The sequence below is a fragment of the Osmerus mordax genome, chromosome 24, assembly GCF_038355195.1.
Source record: "Osmerus mordax isolate fOsmMor3 chromosome 24, fOsmMor3.pri, whole genome shotgun sequence".
NCBI classification, from domain to species: Eukaryota; Metazoa; Chordata; class Actinopteri; order Osmeriformes; family Osmeridae; genus Osmerus; species Osmerus mordax.
Window position 1 is genome coordinate 6538650 of NC_090073.1, and position 18034 is coordinate 6556683.

At 45.3% G+C, this 18034-nt stretch overlaps 1 protein-coding gene across 1 annotated transcript; it reads left to right on the forward strand.

Annotated features, from left to right (window-relative positions):
• The first annotated feature begins 8900 nt into the window (after positions 1-8900).
• Positions 8901-16896, forward strand: chfr (checkpoint with forkhead and ring finger domains, E3 ubiquitin protein ligase). Its single transcript, XM_067228330.1, has 17 exons — positions 8901-8993; positions 9500-9620; positions 10293-10392; positions 11200-11309; positions 11553-11612; positions 11716-12015; positions 12635-12809; positions 13066-13220; positions 13317-13479; positions 13573-13802; positions 14085-14204; positions 14309-14392; positions 14570-14640; positions 15035-15122; positions 15262-15369; positions 15537-15609; positions 15902-16896. The coding sequence occupies exons 2-17, from the start codon at positions 9509-9511 to the stop codon at positions 15942-15944; spliced, it is 1992 nt and encodes a 663-aa protein (XP_067084431.1). The 5' UTR covers positions 8901-8993; positions 9500-9508; the 3' UTR covers positions 15945-16896.
• Positions 16897-18034: the final 1138 nt, after the last annotated feature.

Consider the following 18034-nt stretch of genomic DNA (forward strand, 5'->3'; position numbering starts at 1 on the left):
CTAAAATATCTCTGGCCTCTTTTTTCTTTTAATACCGCAGGTCAATCCACAATCGATAAATGTAACTCTGGAAGAAACCATTGTGTAGATTCACCACTTCTGAGCGTCCCAGTTTGTACGCAATGACAACTGCTCGTTTTATATTGCTATACAGCTAAGAGATGATGAAGGGAACTCGGCCTGGCTACCCAGTGGCTAAGGGTGATTAGGCTGATTCGACAGTAACTCATCATAGAAGCCTACATCAGCTATGCAGCTCTCCAGGGATCAATGAGATAGGGGCAAGGCAATTGAGGGTGGGACTAATAGGACATTGATTTTGTAAGAAAGAAGGTTCAGAGTGTTTGTGTTGCAGGTAACTGGTATTGACTGGCGGGCCAGCAGCGTATTGACCTGCGGTCCGGTCTCATTAAGCTGGAGCAATGCCTTGGAGGCAGCCTATCGGATGTTACAGGAAAAGGCTCTCTCTCTCCGCCTCTTCTCCCTCTTCCTCCTCACTCATCTGTTTGGCTAATGAGGCCGGAAGGCCCTGTGCAGCTGTCCTGGGAGGGGCGTGCAGGGATGCCCCGTCCTGCTATCGACGAGGCCTTTCTCTCCCAGCGTCTTCCCGGGGAACGCCGATTCATCCTAATCATGCCTGCGGCTCGCCATCGCGCCGCGACTCCCAGCGATGCTGTCCCCGGGCGTCAGAGCGTAATGACAGACGGGATCAAGCCGTGCTGAGCTCATTAGGGGGTGTTATTGAAAATCAATAGCGCGCCTCTGTCTCACACACTCACCAGCAGGTCTTCTTAAAAAAAAAAAAAAAAAGGTCTCTTGGAAAAGCCCGTCAGTCAAGGTGGGCCGAGTGTATCGGTAAGACTTAAATCACTAGCCTATCACTTTCGATTTGGGAGCCTGGTAATTGAGCCACACATTCCAGTGATGGGGAACCATCTACAAGCTTCACTTTATCAGCCTGGGCTTGTTTTTTCTAATAACCTAGTCAACTTGCAGGCACTTAACCTCCCATTCCAGCGTGTTTGTTTTGGATTCTTAGGCGAGCTGTTATTCACCAGCTTCGAGTCCGACGACGCTGTTATGTTATCTCTAGTTCCGTCCGGCCTATTTCTGTTCTTCTTGCGGCGAAGCTCGAAGAGGCTCTCCGGAGATGAAAAGCCCCATCGCTTTCACTCTTTGTCTGGCAAGGTCAATTTATTTCAGCACACAGTCTATCATCAGAGGGGAATCCATTGACACGTTTCGTGGCGTATCTAACTTGGGGTACATTATCACTATCCTGCTGCTGTCAGGCCTCCCAAAGGTGGTTTTCAAAGGGGACAGGATAAATTAAAAAAAAGAATTTGCTTGATATAATTTTGCATAGTGTCTGCAATGTTAAAAATACAGTATTGTGCAAAAGTCTATTACAAAAAAAGCTTTAATAATGAAATTAAAAGACAAAAAAATGTAATAATTTATATATATACTGTATATACTGCCACACAAGTACAGAACACAAAATCATTTCTATGTAAGATAATGTTAATGGGAAAATCTTAAGACTAAGCCTACAACTTCTGCACAGTAATAGTTCTATTCACAGTTGTATTTAACTTTCTTTTTTTTTAATAGTATAATATTAAGTGTGATACAATAAATCTACCACATTTTTGTTTCACCCAAAGCCACTTAGTATGCTGTGTGATACATACAATTATACATTTTACTGCATAATTCCAATTAATGGGATAGTACGGTATACGACATAGGACATTGTTTTATGTTCAGATTACTAATCCTTGGCATTTATCTCCGGGAAACCTCGACGCTCAAGGTTGGGATTGAATTTCCATGCACTCAAATGCCTCCAAAAGCTCTTGGCACAGAGTTCACATCTGAGGCACAAAAACACAGGAACATGCCCAGAGGGGGGGGGGGGGGAGGGTTCTCCAGCACAATGACAGCTAATAGGGCTGTGCCAACCTAACAAGATGGGCAATGAATGAACGGCTCAGTCCAAGCTCCTTTACTCTCCCTCTCTCTTTCCCCTGCTGATAAAGCATGTATGAAAGCGTTTCCTGAGCTGCCGCAAAGCGTCCCCCCTCCAGCCTTCTCCCTGTGAGAGCTAATGCATTAGTTCCCATTTGGAGGGCTGTTTGGAAATGGAGATGGGTAATGAGACTGGAGGCCCCGTGATCGCTCCTGAATGACTCTGGGGGTCCGCTGGGCCCGGTGATTTGGGAGGGTGGGCTTGTGCTTAGGAGCTCCAGGCCTCCTCTCTGTGGGGAACACAGAGCTCCCCTGTGCACGACTAGACTCGGCTGCACGTCTAGGAGGGAAGGGGGTATATCCAACAGGAAGAACGGGGGAGAGAGATGTTTCTGGGGCTTCCACTGTATCTGTAATAGTCACAAGGGTGTTGTTTATATCACCTAAAAAGGCTAGCGGCATCGCCCGACCTTCCCACCTCTAAAATATCTTTTTATAGCCTTCAACATCAACAGACATCCAGCTGACAGGACCCAGGATGGTCAGCAGTTTAGGGCTGGCCTTAAACTCAGACAGACGTGTGAATTCCAGGCCCCGGTGACAAAGTGCTGTCTAATGTCTTTTCACCTCTGGTTCAATGGCAAATATGTCTGCTATCTCACAGCACCACGAGGCTGTGCAAATTCTGGCTGGGGAGAGGAGAGAATATAAATCACCCCATTTCACAGAAGAGCGTCAGAGAGGGGGGGGTGTGAAGATATGGAAGGGAGGGGTGGGATTCAACAAGCCAAAGTAATTTTTCCACTTTTATTCATTTTTTTTTTTAAAGGATTTTTTCCATGGTTTAGTGGAACCTCACAATCTCCCCACACTGCCAGTATTATGTACACAAGCCGTAAAAGCGAATAACATTTATGCAGCTGGGTGCGTCTGGCAGAGGTGGTCCTCTCATTCAGGGCTACAGCCTGGCATGATGCCGCCACCATCACAGTCCCCTGTTCTTTGTGTCGGCAGCAGGCGCGAGCAGTCCAGGGAAAAGGAGGGGGCGGTGGCAAAGACGAGGCTCTCCAAACACTTTATGGCTAAAATGGGGCTCTAAGAAAACATTTCAAGGCAAATCGTCTCATACATAGCTTGTCCAATTTGGCACACCGAGCGCACATGATTAGCCGTTGAGACGTTAATCAAAAGTGGCTCAGTGTTTGAAGGCGCGCGGCGAGCGGCTCCGCCAGCTGGTGACAAGATGGCTTGTGTGCGTGCGCCAAGAGTGAAGTTTATTTGAATGTGGATCTTGTCGTGACCGTATTTCTCTGGAGCGCGGTTAGTTGAGCGTTGCCTGGCTCTGGGATCGCCTCAGAGCCGCTTGGCACCTACTGACGGAAGTTTTTCCAAGCAGCGGAATGAGAATTCTGATTTACTCCACCGCCCTCAGTGATGTGTGATATTCATAAGCATTTATACTGTTTGATGCTCGTAGAGCCATGGCCTCTAGTTTTGTTTTGTGTTTTTTTTGGCTTCCACCTATGAGGATTTCCTTTCAAATCTGAAATGAACAGATCAATAGTGGTTTTATTTTCAGTGTCTGACTTTAAAACGCGTGCCTAATGTATAGGCTGCCATATTTTCCTTCATTGTGAGCTGAAACATTTAATAGCCTACACTTAAATCCCTGGAATTATTTTAAGCACACGACTATAATGTTTAATCTTTTTTTGCCTGAGCTGACAAATGTGGTATTTCCTTTGTTCGTGAGTGCCATGTGCCCTTTAGTGCCAAAACAGCATACACCAGTGCAAACATGCAGTATCAGTTCTATAACTCTGTAAAACTAAAAGAAACATTGATATGGTAAGCATTCTGTTGGGTTAGATTCTGGAAATTGGAACTGTCCCATCCATCTCTGTTTTAATGACGGAGCGCCCGGATAGGCGCGTGCCAGCATTTTGACGTGGTGGCAAGGTTCTTGGAGAGAGCGCTGATTACATTGTGTCCCCTCCTGCTCAGAGGTAATGTTAACATTCCACTAGCTTTCAGCTCGCTTCAATTACAGCCTAGGACCTGAATAATGTCCTCAATCGTAGTCGCATTTTCCAAGTCTACAAACCAATTTGGGAAAGGCACATTTTCCATTATGCTTTGGGTGTTTTTAAATATGTTTAAAACATCCTGTAAACATAAGTGTACTAAATGTGTTGAACATGATAGGAAATATTAATATGTTATCAGTGTTACAATAACGTAGATTTTTTCTTCATATTTCAATGTTTATTCTCACTTGGGTTTAGCTGTCTGCGTCATGATGACCTCCAGCACATTTGCTGGAATACTTTGTGTGTGCTGGAAGGTCTGAACAGTTTCGCAGTCACAGTCTAGCCGCCTTTCTATGGGCTGTACAATGTGAGCAGTATTTAACCCAGCAACAGAAAGATTGTAAACAAGGACAGATCCTTCAGAAGGAAAATTCCACATTGCGCCCCTGGTCCTTAGAAACGGGCCCCGCAAGGCTTCGGTGGAGGTCTGGCTGGCAGGAACAACACTTTGAAAAGCTGCTATCTGGTATCCGCGCAGGAGTTCCATGAATGAGTACACGATAACAATCCCTATGTTATCTCGCCCTGTTCGTTAATGTCACAGCTTTAGGGCTTGCTCTTCCACTTGCAATGAGGCTTGTAGGTCGGATTGTTCGTAGTTTAGTCAACACCGGCATTTGTGGTCTTGGAACGCGTTCAAAATACGTGTTGTGTCCTGCCGGCGTTCTTGTGTGTCTTGTCTTTTGTTTTTCTGTGTGAAAATGACAGCATCACACTGTGGCTGCTAGGCATGATAACAAAATGCGAGGCATGTTGAGCAGTAGCTGAAACAATTCCTTTTTTCACGCCTTGATTATCCTATTTCAATTTCTTGTTGATATATTATTTTTGGGGATGCTGAAACTGTGAAGGCCACGTTTTGTGGAGCACACAAGTGTAGAGCACCAATTAAAGAGAAATTAGTCATTCATTTGTACACACGGTGTATATCAAGCAAGGAATACACTCCGAATGGGCCAGCCAAATTCGTGATTATCGTACTGTGACACAAAAGCTTCCAGGCAAGGCTCCATTGACTTCAGCCATCTGGCTATCTCACACAACCCTTGGCTACACAGTGCCTCACTCAGCGATCAACTGTGGTGTTGAAGGCCAGCTATTTAACACATCAGAACAACAAGTACTGCTATCAACCAGACCCTTCTCATGCCTTGTTTCTGTGCCGCCCAAGAATGCCTCTTATCGCTCCCTTCCACTTGTTGGTTTAAGCCAGACAGCCCATATGCCCACATTCTCCCTGTAATACACCATTGTGGGGCGGGAGCTGCTTTGACGGAGAGGTCACATTTGAGAGATGGAGGGGTAAACTTAGCCCTGTACTTGGGTGACATTGGGCTTTCAAGTTCATAAAACATAATTTGCATTTGTTCCACTAGCCAACTGGTCTGGTGAGCCTAATCTGTTGCAAGGTGTGAGATAATGTGTATGTACATGGGTATGTGTATGAGTATATATTGGTAACTATGATGTTGTGACAAAATGTCTTGTGATTAGGCTGCAAACCAATTTCCCCACAGGGACAAATAAGGTATCAAGTAAAGTAATAAAAAATGTACTGCAGGTAAACTAAATGGAGCATGTAGATATGAGTATTTTGGTTGAAGTCAGTTATTATTCAAATTTTCTTTTTTGATATGTTCCTACAAACACCGAACAAATGTATTTCTAAGTATTGTCTATAGCTTTTAGAAGTGGTGGCATATCAAATGTAAATTAAATAATTATTAAAATAAACCACACTCTTATCAGTTGGTTAAATCATGATTAGCACCTCCATTCATGTCTCATTATTTCTTCTAGGTCTAGTAATTTACACAGTCAGTGTGTTCAATCACAACGCGTGTATTTCCATCTCTAATATTCTTTGTTGTCAGAGAAAGGCTTTAAATGAAGAGTATAAGTGCGATGTAATTACAATTCCGAGGGTTTCACGAAATCCAATATCACAATGAATGTAATTTTATTTGCTTGTAATCTTTCTCAGCCAGGCTAATAGGCATTTTCTGGGGGCAAGCTTGGGGCTTTGCAGTGACAAAGCATCTTTAAATGGAATGGCTGCTCTGTTATGTTCTGTTATGTCCTGCTCTGCTCTGCTCTCTTTCTTTCTCTTTCTCTCTCTCTCTCTCTCTCTCTCTCTCTCTCTCTCTCTCTCTCTCTCTCTCTCTCTCTCTCTCTCTCTCTCTCTCTCTCTCTCTCTCTCTCTCTCTCTCTCTCTCTCTCTCTCTCTTCTTTTGTCTTTGATTTGCTGGCAGACAGCTTGACAGTTAGGCAGACACGGGAGATTTGTCAGCTTGTGATCTACCAGCGCCTCTGACAAATGAGTGACTTCAGCCGAGCCGGTTGAGGTACGGTTCTTCTCCCTGCTCATCTGGAATCCTGATGAGAGCTTCGGGAAGCCTGTGAACAAGACAGACGACTGAACTGCACAAGACAAAACTGGGCTGCACATCCTACCAGATTAACTCTGTGGTTGTAGTGCAGTCGTGGAGAAATGATCAAGCGTTTAGCGGGGATAAAATGCGTTGTTTACAACCGATAATAACACAAATCATGCGGCAACAATAACTGCCATTGCTATTGTCATTGTACGGTACAATAGCGACGGGAGAGACTGCACCAACTAAACAACTTCATGTTGCACTTGTGACCTTGATTTTGTTGCATGGGGCTGTGCAAAATTGTAGTTGATGTGTTGTAGCACTGTAGTCGAGATACTGTTTACTGTGCCTGGTAGATGAGATGCTTTGTGTTGTGCCTAGTATAAAGGCCGTTCCTTGATTCTGGCCACCAAAATACTGTTAGAATTATACACTTCTGATCCTTGCTTTTCTGCTGTACTGTCTACTATTGTATTATGTTATGTTTCTTATGACATTAAAACTGCATCATTTGTCAAATAAAATAGACCAGATTACCATTTATCCTAACCCTAACCCTTGCATGTAGTCACATTGGGTCAATCTTTATTATAGTGGTGTCAAGTGTCTTGCCAACCAATTGTTTGGCATCGATTGTGTGTGTCATGACAGACAATGGCAAACATGACATGTCAATTCCCTTAGCATTAACAATTGCTTGGAGAAAAGTATTAACAGACTAATGGCTCAATATTGCTTACTTGAGTTCCTTTCTGTAATCCTTCTCCGAACGCCAGTGTCAATAGGAAAGGATTTCTATTGATCCTGGGCATTGTCATCCAACCCATCTGACAACCACTGGGTGGTATAGAGCACACATCAACACCCCAGTCCTCATGTCTACTCCAGCCCTGATTGCCTGATGAGAAGAATGATTCATGCGAAGAACAAGCACTACCCCTTGTGGCAATGTCTGCCCTGTGCACTACGGGTAATGACACCTCCTGCTGCCGCAGTGCACATACTGATAAGTTAACCTTGCAATAACATGCTAATTTCTGATTAATGTTGCACTAATTAGACACAGCTTTTCACAGTTAGTTAAGAGGACATCCTCCAGCAATTAGACCAAGCCAGGGAGATAATTTCAGAGGGCAGAGAAGAGAGGTTTCCCTTGCTCTCCTTTCAGTCCCATTTGGAAACATTAGCATGTATTTTTTTGTCCTTGCATTTCATTACTTTTCATTTTAAATGTTGTTTTATGCATCACATTGCCACAAGTATTTTTTTTTATCCAATTAAAATAGGCTATTGATTGACAACATCTGAGTTTTTTTTACAATTGGTTTAAAATTGCTTTCACTAATTTGATTCAACATTGTATTCCCATATAAATATGTATTATCACGCCACCAATTGTTGTTGCATTACAACAAAATTACATTATTTTAGCGTAATGTGTGATTTGGCATAAATGTATATATTCAATGTTTGTGTGTGAGTCTGCATGTGCCTGCATCATGCTTGCGCACCACGCTCCTCTCCAGACAGACAGCTAACAATGAGAAATGAATGCATTAGTGATGAGAGGCCCCTGAACTCATCAGCCTCTTCTTTGCACATTAATAATGCACTGGCAGGAGGGAAGGGGAATAGCAGAGATTAGCCCTGCATTAAGGACTCTTGCTGTTTCTATCACACAGAAATGCTTTGGTGTTTCTTAAACGGGGAAGATTAGTCCATTCGTAATTGAAGTTTATAAAATAATTTCTCAAAGTGGGTCGGGTTACAAGTCCAGTGGCTCCCAGAGCTATGTCATGTATTTACCGTCTGAATCATGCAGATTGATGTGGAAGAAATGGGGGTCCTATAGCCTAATATTTCATGTTTGTAAAATTACAGATTTTTTTTGTTGGAGTGAACGTTACTTATTTAGATGAAGCATTGTTTGTGTGCAGAGTTTGAAACAACACTTATTATGGAGTCTAGAACCAGTCTGCCCACCCCCCCATCCTTGTTTCTCTGACCCGGTGTTTGTCACCCATCCAAGGCGATGAAACCCATGGTCCAACATCAGATAGCCATGAAGTCTCACACACACACATCTCAGCCACAGGCCAGGAATGTGTTGTGTTGGAATACACAGCACACACACCAAACGTCATTTTTTGCACATGGGCTGAAATAGCATGTGCAATGTACAGTTATCAAATATACTCAACGTTTTTGTTACTGTATGTTTTTGTGGTAGTTTATATCAAAAGAATCCAACGACTTCTTAAAGTCATTTGAGTCACTATATAATGCAACTGCTATTGTATCGTTTTCAACGTATACTACGTTAGTATATGTGTTAATGTTAATCAGAGTGCTAAACTAAAGCAATCAACTGCGATCTATTCCTCTCTTTCTACAAGTAGGGAAAGCCTTTATTCTCTCGCCCCTCCTCCATCAGCTGATGTCTGTAAATACCTTTGGTTGCCAGGAAGTGCATGAGTGTGTTGAGTGGATGGAAAATGAAGGGACGAAACGTCCGTAAGCAATAACATCGGACACAATTATTGCATTCTCGAAGGTATAGAAACACTATGTATTAACATGTTTGTGGTGCCTTGTCCTTCTCATCTATGGCGTTTTAGCACTTTTTTTCCAAACGTTTTTGATTGCTTGCTTGCAACTGGGGTTAGCTTTAAAACACACTAGCTAGCTAGCTTTTTGCTAGCCTTGTTTATTTTGAACGAAGTTGTTTTTCCCTTCACTACGACATGCGGGTTCATCTGTTATTTGTTGCAACGAATAGCTGGTGTTTATATTTCATACAAGTGTTTGTTGTTTGTTACGACAAATAAGATTAAATAGCTACTTCAACTAGTGTGAGCTTATTTGACGTTGACATTTCTCCCAGACACATTGAGTGCTTACTTCATTGTTAGCCAGTTAGTTAGCTAGCCTAGTTAGCTTCTATGGCTAACTGATTATCCTACCTTGCTACGCTAATTTAAACTAACTGTATTCTCCTTAAATGCATACAGTTAATGTCGTGCTTTACTTATTTGTTTTTTGTGATAACTCAATTTCTAGGTTTGGATTATGGAGAATCAAGGAAGGGGTCGACCATGGGGGAAGTTGATAAGGGTAGACTCAAGCTGTGAATCTGAAGTGTTGCTTGTCAACAGAGAATGCACTGTTGGACGAAGAAAAGGTAAAAATATACTTTATCACTTGCCCTATCTTTGTTGTTTTGATCGTAATGGTATGAACAATTTTGGTGGGTTAACATCCACTGTGTTCAAAATATTTGTTAAAAAATAAAATGGTAATAACAAGTTTATTTTTCTAGATATTTTCAAATGTGTTAATGTTAAATTTACAAAAGACCATATAGTCAGAAGCCAGACACTGCAAGTCTCTCAGGCAGTTCAATTGACGGGGCACAATGCCTTCTTTAGTTTGACAAACTTAGACACCCCCTTCGATGATAACAAAGGCGTCTATTGAGAACATGTGTGTAGAATATTAAGTAGTTTTTTTTGTATGGATTTTTCCCAAGGAGTGGTTGTATCTCCCAAGGTTGTTTGTGTTGGCGGCTCTATTATATTGAGTATGTGAAGTCTGCTTTCCAATGCAGAGAATGGCCTTAATTAGGCCTGTCTGCTATGCAGCCCTTAAAAGCATAGTAAAGAAAGGAGAGGGCCATTCTATTAGCATATAATTAGATATCTAATGCAATATTCAAATTCCCACACCGATATAGTTAGGCCTTGTCTATGAAACTTATCAAGTGTAATTATCTGTAATGTTACAAACTAATGCTTCACACCCATATTTTTTTAAACTATGATTTCTCTTCCTAATGGCTACTCTCTGTTTGTAGGGTGTGATCTTTCGTTTCCTGCAAACAAACTGGTTTCAGGGGATCATTGCAAGATTGTGCAAGATGAGAAGTCAGGGTTGGCGTGGCTGGAAGACATGAGGTAGGCTGTGACTTTACTCTTATCAACCTAGTGGAGCAATAACCACGACCTAAGGTCCAGATGTCAGCGTCTACCATAGCCACACGACAATCTGAGAACAGACATGCATTCATGCCTCCTGAATGTATACTATGATTCACTATTGCTTCGGTGTCAAACAGAACCATTCAGATTGTTTGAGGGCATGTTTTTTTAATTTGTTAATTGGCTGTGGATTTCACAGTGGATTTAACATACCGGTTGACACACAGTCTAACCTAATTGACAGTGTAAACCAACCAGCTGGCAGATAATGAGGGAAATGGCAGTAACGGGTAATTAAAAAGGCTTGTGTTTTGCCGTGCACCGAGTCGGCAAGGTGAAAAGCAGCCTTGCGCTAGCTGTGTTTTATCTGCACACCAATATCACAGCTCATTGGACACAGTGATTGGAGGAAGTACTATCGGCTTGCGACTACCGCTTGTAATCCAGCGGAGTTGCTCTGCAGGTGTGACAACAATGGGATCCTGTCACGCCTCTCCCAGCTGATCGTTAACGTGTTGGCTGTACGTTCAGGTTGCGAAACAGCCATGACACCGTTTCCATCCTCAGAAAATCTACATTTAATGTGTTAAAGAAATAATGAGACATGAATGGAGGTGCTAATCATGATTTAACCATCGGCAATAACATCGCTATGATTGCAGCACGCAATCATAGCGATGTTATTGCCGTGTCTCCCATGCCCGTGGTCTCCATGGCTGTTCCGAGACGTCCACCACAGGCGGGTAAACAAGTGCTTTGTTTGTGCTGTTCCCGCCCCTGCAGCACCAATGGTACGGTGATCAACATGTCCAAGCTGGTGAAGAAGCAGAGCCACATGCTGCAGAGTGGTGATGTCATCTACTTTGTCTACAGGAAGACTGAGCCTGAGCAAAGTGAGTGGAGATAAAGGTCATACTGTTCTTGTTGTTACTACGCCGTAAGCGTTGTGTACTATAAACACACATGTCATACTTGGAGAATGTATTATAATTTTTTTGTATTTTCCAAATGACTCTTTTATTACTTGCCAAATATGATAATATAGCTACACCAACTTGTGTAAAACGAGTGTTTGTTTACCTTTTGAAAGTTTAATCATATCCCATCTAAAATAATCAAATCGCTTTCCCCTGCAGATATTGCTTACGTTTACCAGTCCTTAAAACCAGAGCTGGCAGTTTCACCCGACACCAGTCGTAAGTTTCACTCTGATAAGTAAACCTGACATTCACCCACTTCCGTGTTCACTCCTCGTTCGTGAAACATTTAGCTGAGTCACCTCTCCGTCTTCCCCTGTAGTTGTTGCCAGTGGAGGAGCCCCAGCCCTGGAGCAGACAGTCCAGGGATCTCCTGCTCCTCTCCCCCCAGCTACAGGCCTGTCAGTGGAGCCTCTCCTCCTCAGAGCCCCGGGGCCTCATCGAGCGGAGGAGCCCCAGCCCTCCACCTCCACCTTCCACCTCCCCGCTGGCCCTCATGGTGAAGCCCAGGGGGAGAGCCCCAGCTGTCGTCCCCCAGGCTGTAAAGACGTCTCAGGCCCCACCCCGCCCCAGCAGGGGGGCATGGAAGAGCCAGAGTGCAAGAGGAGGAAGATCGATGCTGGTTAGTGTGTTTGGCTGCACTTAGCTGGGCTATAAACTAAAAAACCGCATCTTCAAACGTGTAATCGTTTATGGTTCGACTTTAATGTATGGGTTTGGCTAAGTGTCTTTGAGTTTATGAACTGTACATCAAGAACTTCTGGATCCAAACAAAAGGTGAAAATGCATTACGGATGTTTACTTTGGGGGGGTCTCTTATTGAAGCTCGAGACGTAGACACGGAGCATATGGTTGGGAGCTAGCCATACGCTTAAACCTAGCGCTAGTCACACGGTCTTTAATGAATTAAAGATGTTCTCCATCTTGTCTGTATCCACTGCGGCCAAGCAATGCTGTTATTGTTACACTGGAGTATTTCCCATGCCTGGTATCTGAGATGTGGTTACTTTTCCATGTGGCTTGTAAATTCAGACCGTTCCTCGCCTCTGACCACCGAAATGCTGTACTTCCGATCCTTGACATTCTGTGGTACATTTTTAAATGCCTCTTCTGGATAAAAGCGTCTGCTGAATGAATGAAATGTAGCGTAAAGCCCCTTTCATCGACTGAGGCTATCGGTTGTCAAATGTCCCCCCGTGGTCTTGGAAGTAGGACGTGACAAGGCAATGTTCTTTTTCTAGATGCGGTTTCCGACTTGGCTTCGCCTCACACCTCCAGTACTGAGGCTCTGCCTCCTGCCAAGGGCTCCCTGAGGGACCTCCTGGGAAAAGAACCCAAGGAGGGGACCAAGACAGACAAGATGGAGGAGTCTCTCACCTGTATCATCTGCCAGGACTTGCTGCACGACTGTGTCAGGTAGCTACTACCCTCCGGAATATTCCGGACGTCGCTTTTCATCGACAGGGCTAGGTTTAATCTGTCCCCTACAGCTGGATGGCGTATGTCTCGTGTATCGTTTGGCATCCTATATCGTCGACGCCTGTTATATTTCAGTTTGAGCTCTTTTTTTGGCGTTAGCGACAATAGCGCCGTTAGCTCTCAGGCGCTAGCTCCCAGGCGCTAGCTCCAACCCCTCGTGTGTGTGTGTGTGTGTGTGCTCGTGTCCCGCCAGCCTGCAGCCCTGCATGCACACCTTCTGCGCAGCCTGCTACTCGGGGTGGATGGAGCGCTCGTCCCTCTGCCCCACCTGCCGCTGCCCCGTGGAGAGGATCCGCAAGAACCACATCCTCAACAACCTGGTGGAGGCCTACCTCACCCAGCACCCAGGTCTGACGCCGAGACGGCCCCCATCTAGAACGCTTCACACGGGGTGGGGGGGAAGATGAGAGGTTGATGCCAGAGATGTGGTGTGGGTGTTCACAGAGAAGTGCCGCTGCGAGGAGGACCTGAAGAGCATGGACAGCCGGAACAAGATCACCCAGGACATGCTGCAGCCGAAGATCGAGCGCTCCTTCTCCGACGAAGAGGGCAGCTCCGATTATCTGTTCGAGCTGTCCGACAACGACAGCGACACTTCTGATATCAGGTCAGCTCCGTGTGCGTGCGTGTGCGACTGTGTTTATCCTCCCGTTTTTGCCGTCGCCGTTTCATCCAACGTTCCCGTTTGTCCTTTTGTCAGCGGTCAGCCGTTTGCGATGTGCAGACAGTGTCCAGGCTACAAGAAGGAGGTCAATCAGGGGCTGTGGGCCACTGGAATAGCATCTCCCCTGTTCCCCTCTGCAGCCCTGTTCCCCCCCACCCCCCTGGCCCCACCACCCCCCCCAGCACAGCCAGCCCCCCCAGGTCCTGTGGAGGGAGCTGGGAAGCCTGCTGGAGAAGGTCCCTCCACCTCCTCTGAGATGCCCACAGGTATCGACACCCTCCACCTGTTTCCTGGACCATCAGACCGTATTTGTACTGTCCTTTCATCATTTCCGCTGCACGCACATTCTGTGGCGTTGGCGAATGCACATGAACTAATGTTAGGACTTATCTGGACGTCATGGAACTTTCAAACTGTGTACTAGATCTCTGTCTCTCTCTCTCTCTCTCTCTCTCTCTCTCTCTCTCTCTCTCTCTCTCTCTCTCTCTCTCTCTCTCTCTCTCTCTCTCTGTGTCTCTCTCTCTGTCTCTCTCTCTCTGTCTCTGTAGCTCCTCCTCAAGGGTACTCGTGCCCGCTCCAGGGCCGTCATGTCATCTGCACCTGCTGCCTGCAGCCCATGCCAGACCGCCGCGCAGAGCTCATTGGCCAGCAGCTCTCTGCGCAGCAATGTGAGTGGCCCGCCGGCCTGCCAGTCAATCTGTGGTACCAATGCCGTGTCCGATGAATGTGCTGACGGGTTTGGGGTTTCCCCTGTGTGTTGGGTGTCTGGCAGGCATGGCGTGCCAGCGACCTTTCTGCCACATGTACTGGGGCTGCCAGAGGATCGGCTGTCAAGGATGCTTGGCCCGCTTCAGCGGTACGTGGGGTCGTCACCGTGTTTCCGTAGCAACCCTATTTCCCCAAAAGCATCATAGGATAACCATATGTAGACGAGCGTCTAACCGTTTGTGTTGCATCTCTTCCTCTGACCATGTTTCGGTGTGTTGTCATCGTGTGGGGTTGTATCGTCGTTGATCCCGTGGCGTTTCCACAGAGCTCAACCTCACAGACAAGTGTCTGGATGGCGTGCTCAACAGCAATAACCACGAGTCTGAGATACTCCAGGTAAACCCCTCGAGCTGTCTGTGTGGGGGTCAGGTGGCTGAGCGGTTAGGGAGTCGGGCTATTAATCAGAAGCTTGTTGGTTTGATTCCCGGCCGTGCCAAATGACGTTGTGTCCTTGGGCAAGGCACTTCACCCTACTTGCCTCGGGGGGAATGTCCCTGCACTTACTGTAAGTCGCTCTGGATAAGACCGTCTGCTAAATGACTAAATCTAAATGTCTGTGAGCTGAGCACTCGAAGAAAGAGCCTTGCTTCATTAGTACGCCCCTTTTGAAATCGCAATGACGGTTTGTCATTTGTGATCCTGGAACCTAGGACCTATGATAATCTGGCAGTTTTACCTCAGGGTTCTGAGAAGCCGGTGTGTTTCTCACCGTTGTTCCTACCTGCCACAGAACTACCTGGCTGCCAGAGGGATGACCTGGAGGAATCTGCTTCAGCAAGGCCTGGACGGCCTGCAGCAAGGAAGCTATTACCTCTCGGGTGAGTCTGCCACATCTCCAGCCTCCAGCCTCCAGCTCTGAGGCCGCCGTGGAGCCCGTAGTACCTCCACAGTAGACCACCTCCCCCTTGAGAACCTCTCCTTCATCTCTGCTCGTCTTCCCTCCCGCCCCCGTCCCAGATTACCGCATCAACGCCAGCGCTGTGCTGTGTTTCTGCTGCGGCCTGAGGGCTTTCAAAGAGCTGGCTTACAAATACAGACAGAACATCCCCGCTGCTGAGCTCCCAGGTACACACACACACACACACACACACACACTGTCACACACAAAGGAACACACCAACACATACCACCACACACACACCAATCGGTATTGGAGGATTACCCAAAGACTGTGTATGATCTAGAACTGTTCGTATCAAAATCGGAACTGATGTTGATGTGTTCCTTCTCAGTTGCTGTAACGTCTCGTCCTGACTGCTATTGGGGACGTAACTGCCGTACTCAGGTGAAGGCGCACCACGCCATGTGAGTTACTGCACCACGGCTTGTCAGTCTCCAGTAACACGTTCATGTTTCGTGTTGCGTGTCGCTGACGTTGCCACTAGAGGGCGCCGCCGTCTCTGCGTTTAAATTTATTTTCTTTTTTTTAAATCCCAAGTGAAATTCAACCACCCCTGCATGACAGCACTCCCAATTTCCTCCCAGATGATATACGATATGGCATGTGTTGTGCCTGTTTTTTTTCTCCAGACATTTGAGATTTGTCTCTATTTAAAAATGGTTTTTTATCATTCCTTCTTATTTTTTTCTCTCGAAGGAAATTTAACCACATCTGTGAACAGACCCGCTTCAAGAGCTGAAGAACCCTGGGGACATCCTCTCCACCCACAGGAGGGCCACAGACACAGGATATCCTATAGCTCCGTCACTCAATAGGAAGAGGATGTTTCTATTGTTTACACTCCTCACATGGGCACATGTCGTTGGGAAGGACATCTCTATTACACCTGTAATACAGTAGATCTTCTAGTTGCAGACAACATACATGTATATAGGATGCACTTATTGCAGAAATCACAATCAATATTTGTTGGAGACTGGTTAGGGCTTGCTTAGAGTTTTATGAGTGGGGGGGGGGGGGGGGGGTCGGGGGTCAGGGGTGAAGTGGAATAATACCATGCACTCTCGGCGCTACTCCCCTCTACCTCAGCAGATATGTATCTCTAGAGGACCATAGTGGCCCTGCATTCCATTGGTCAGGTCCACAGCTACATATGAGACCTGATTTTATCTATTTTATCTTCTAGTCAGGCAATCGGAACGGACCATAGTGTTCTGCATGATACCACAGCCATCTTGTGACAATACAAGGATCATATATATATATAATTACTAAGTAGTTTTTAGTCTATTTCCTTGTGCCTAAATAGTTAGCTCTTCAAACATGTAGATTTTTATTGAACGTGGTTTGTCGTCTTGGGAAAGGATGTGTGTTTTTCATTAGAATCTAGAGCTTCCCAACTCAACTGTCAAAATCGCATCGTACTGCTCACATACACAGTATTCAGATATAAGAAAAAGAAACCTTTTTTCCCCCTCCCTGTAACCAGACTGCCACAGAAAGCTGTGTTTCTTGAAGATTTCTATGCATAGACAGACTTTGACTTGGGAGTTGGTTGCAATTCCCGAATATAGCAGCTCGACTCTGCGAGACACCTGCTGCTTCCTCGTCCCTGGCTCGCTGGCATGCCACAGAGTGCGATACCCACGGTATCTGTCACATCTAAAAAAGGGACTTGCACTCACGATCGGGCGGGGGGGGGCTCCTATGGGTCTTCTAACGTGACAAGGACTTCTCAGCGAGAGTTAAAGAAACGATGCCCGTCGAGCCCGCCGCGTAATAGATTCTATCCCAGTGAGACGGTTGTATAGGGTTTCTTTTCCTTGGGAGGGGGATCACGGTGATTGGTTGAAACGGTGCGGCGCTCCCTGACCTGACGAGGCCCTCTGTCGATGCTTTGCTCCGGATAATCAACTCAAAGCTGATTAAAGTAGTGCTTTAAGGATGCTTTCCCAGACACGGTTGTGAATAACCGGTTGTAATGTTTACAGGCTAGTGTAGAGGCAAAAGGGAGACCTTGTGGCAACTGTATTGGCTAGGTTTTGTGGTGTTAGTACAGTGTGTCGACACCTTTTATTGGTAGTGTCGTAGGTCCGAGTCAGAAAGGGGGGGGGGGGTTTCAGAAATGGTCAGGAAATCTCGTGCCAATACATACAAGCAGATGGGTCTGCCTCTGGGTGTGCTTAGTGTTGACTTTCATGTGATCGTGTTCTTTTGTTCCTGGGTTTATTTATGTCGCCAGTGTACAAGAGATTTCATTGGTCAAAATGGAATTGAAATCTTTTTTTCTTCCAGTTTCTGAATTGAAATCAACAACACAAAGGAAGTTAGGTGACTGTATTTCCACCCTGATCTTTTTTCAAATCATATACAAATATGACTATCAACACCCAGGTGTCTATATTTACTGCCGAACCATGTTCAAAAACATGCCTCGTCTTTTCTAAATGACACAAATGGCATCTAATAAGGCCCTGTTTTTGAGGCCTTATAAAAAAAATAAAAAGGAGAATGATTTTGAATCTGTAGATATTTCTGTCATTTAGTAGCCTGAATATACTGGTCAGATGTTTTGTATGAAAGCCATAAAATCTGGATGCAATTTAAGTAACTAGAAACATGTATCAAAACCTTTTTATACCTATGTAAAAGTTTTGTATTTTATTTCATAGTTGAAATGTGTGTGTATAGCATATTCAAGACAAACAAAAGGACATAAGGTTAGCGTTAACTTAGCTCCAAATGTCCAAGCTGTTTAATTTGATTACATTTGAACATGGGACCAGAGGTCGAGGTTTGCTTTCTCAGACTCGGCACTCTGGTGCCAGT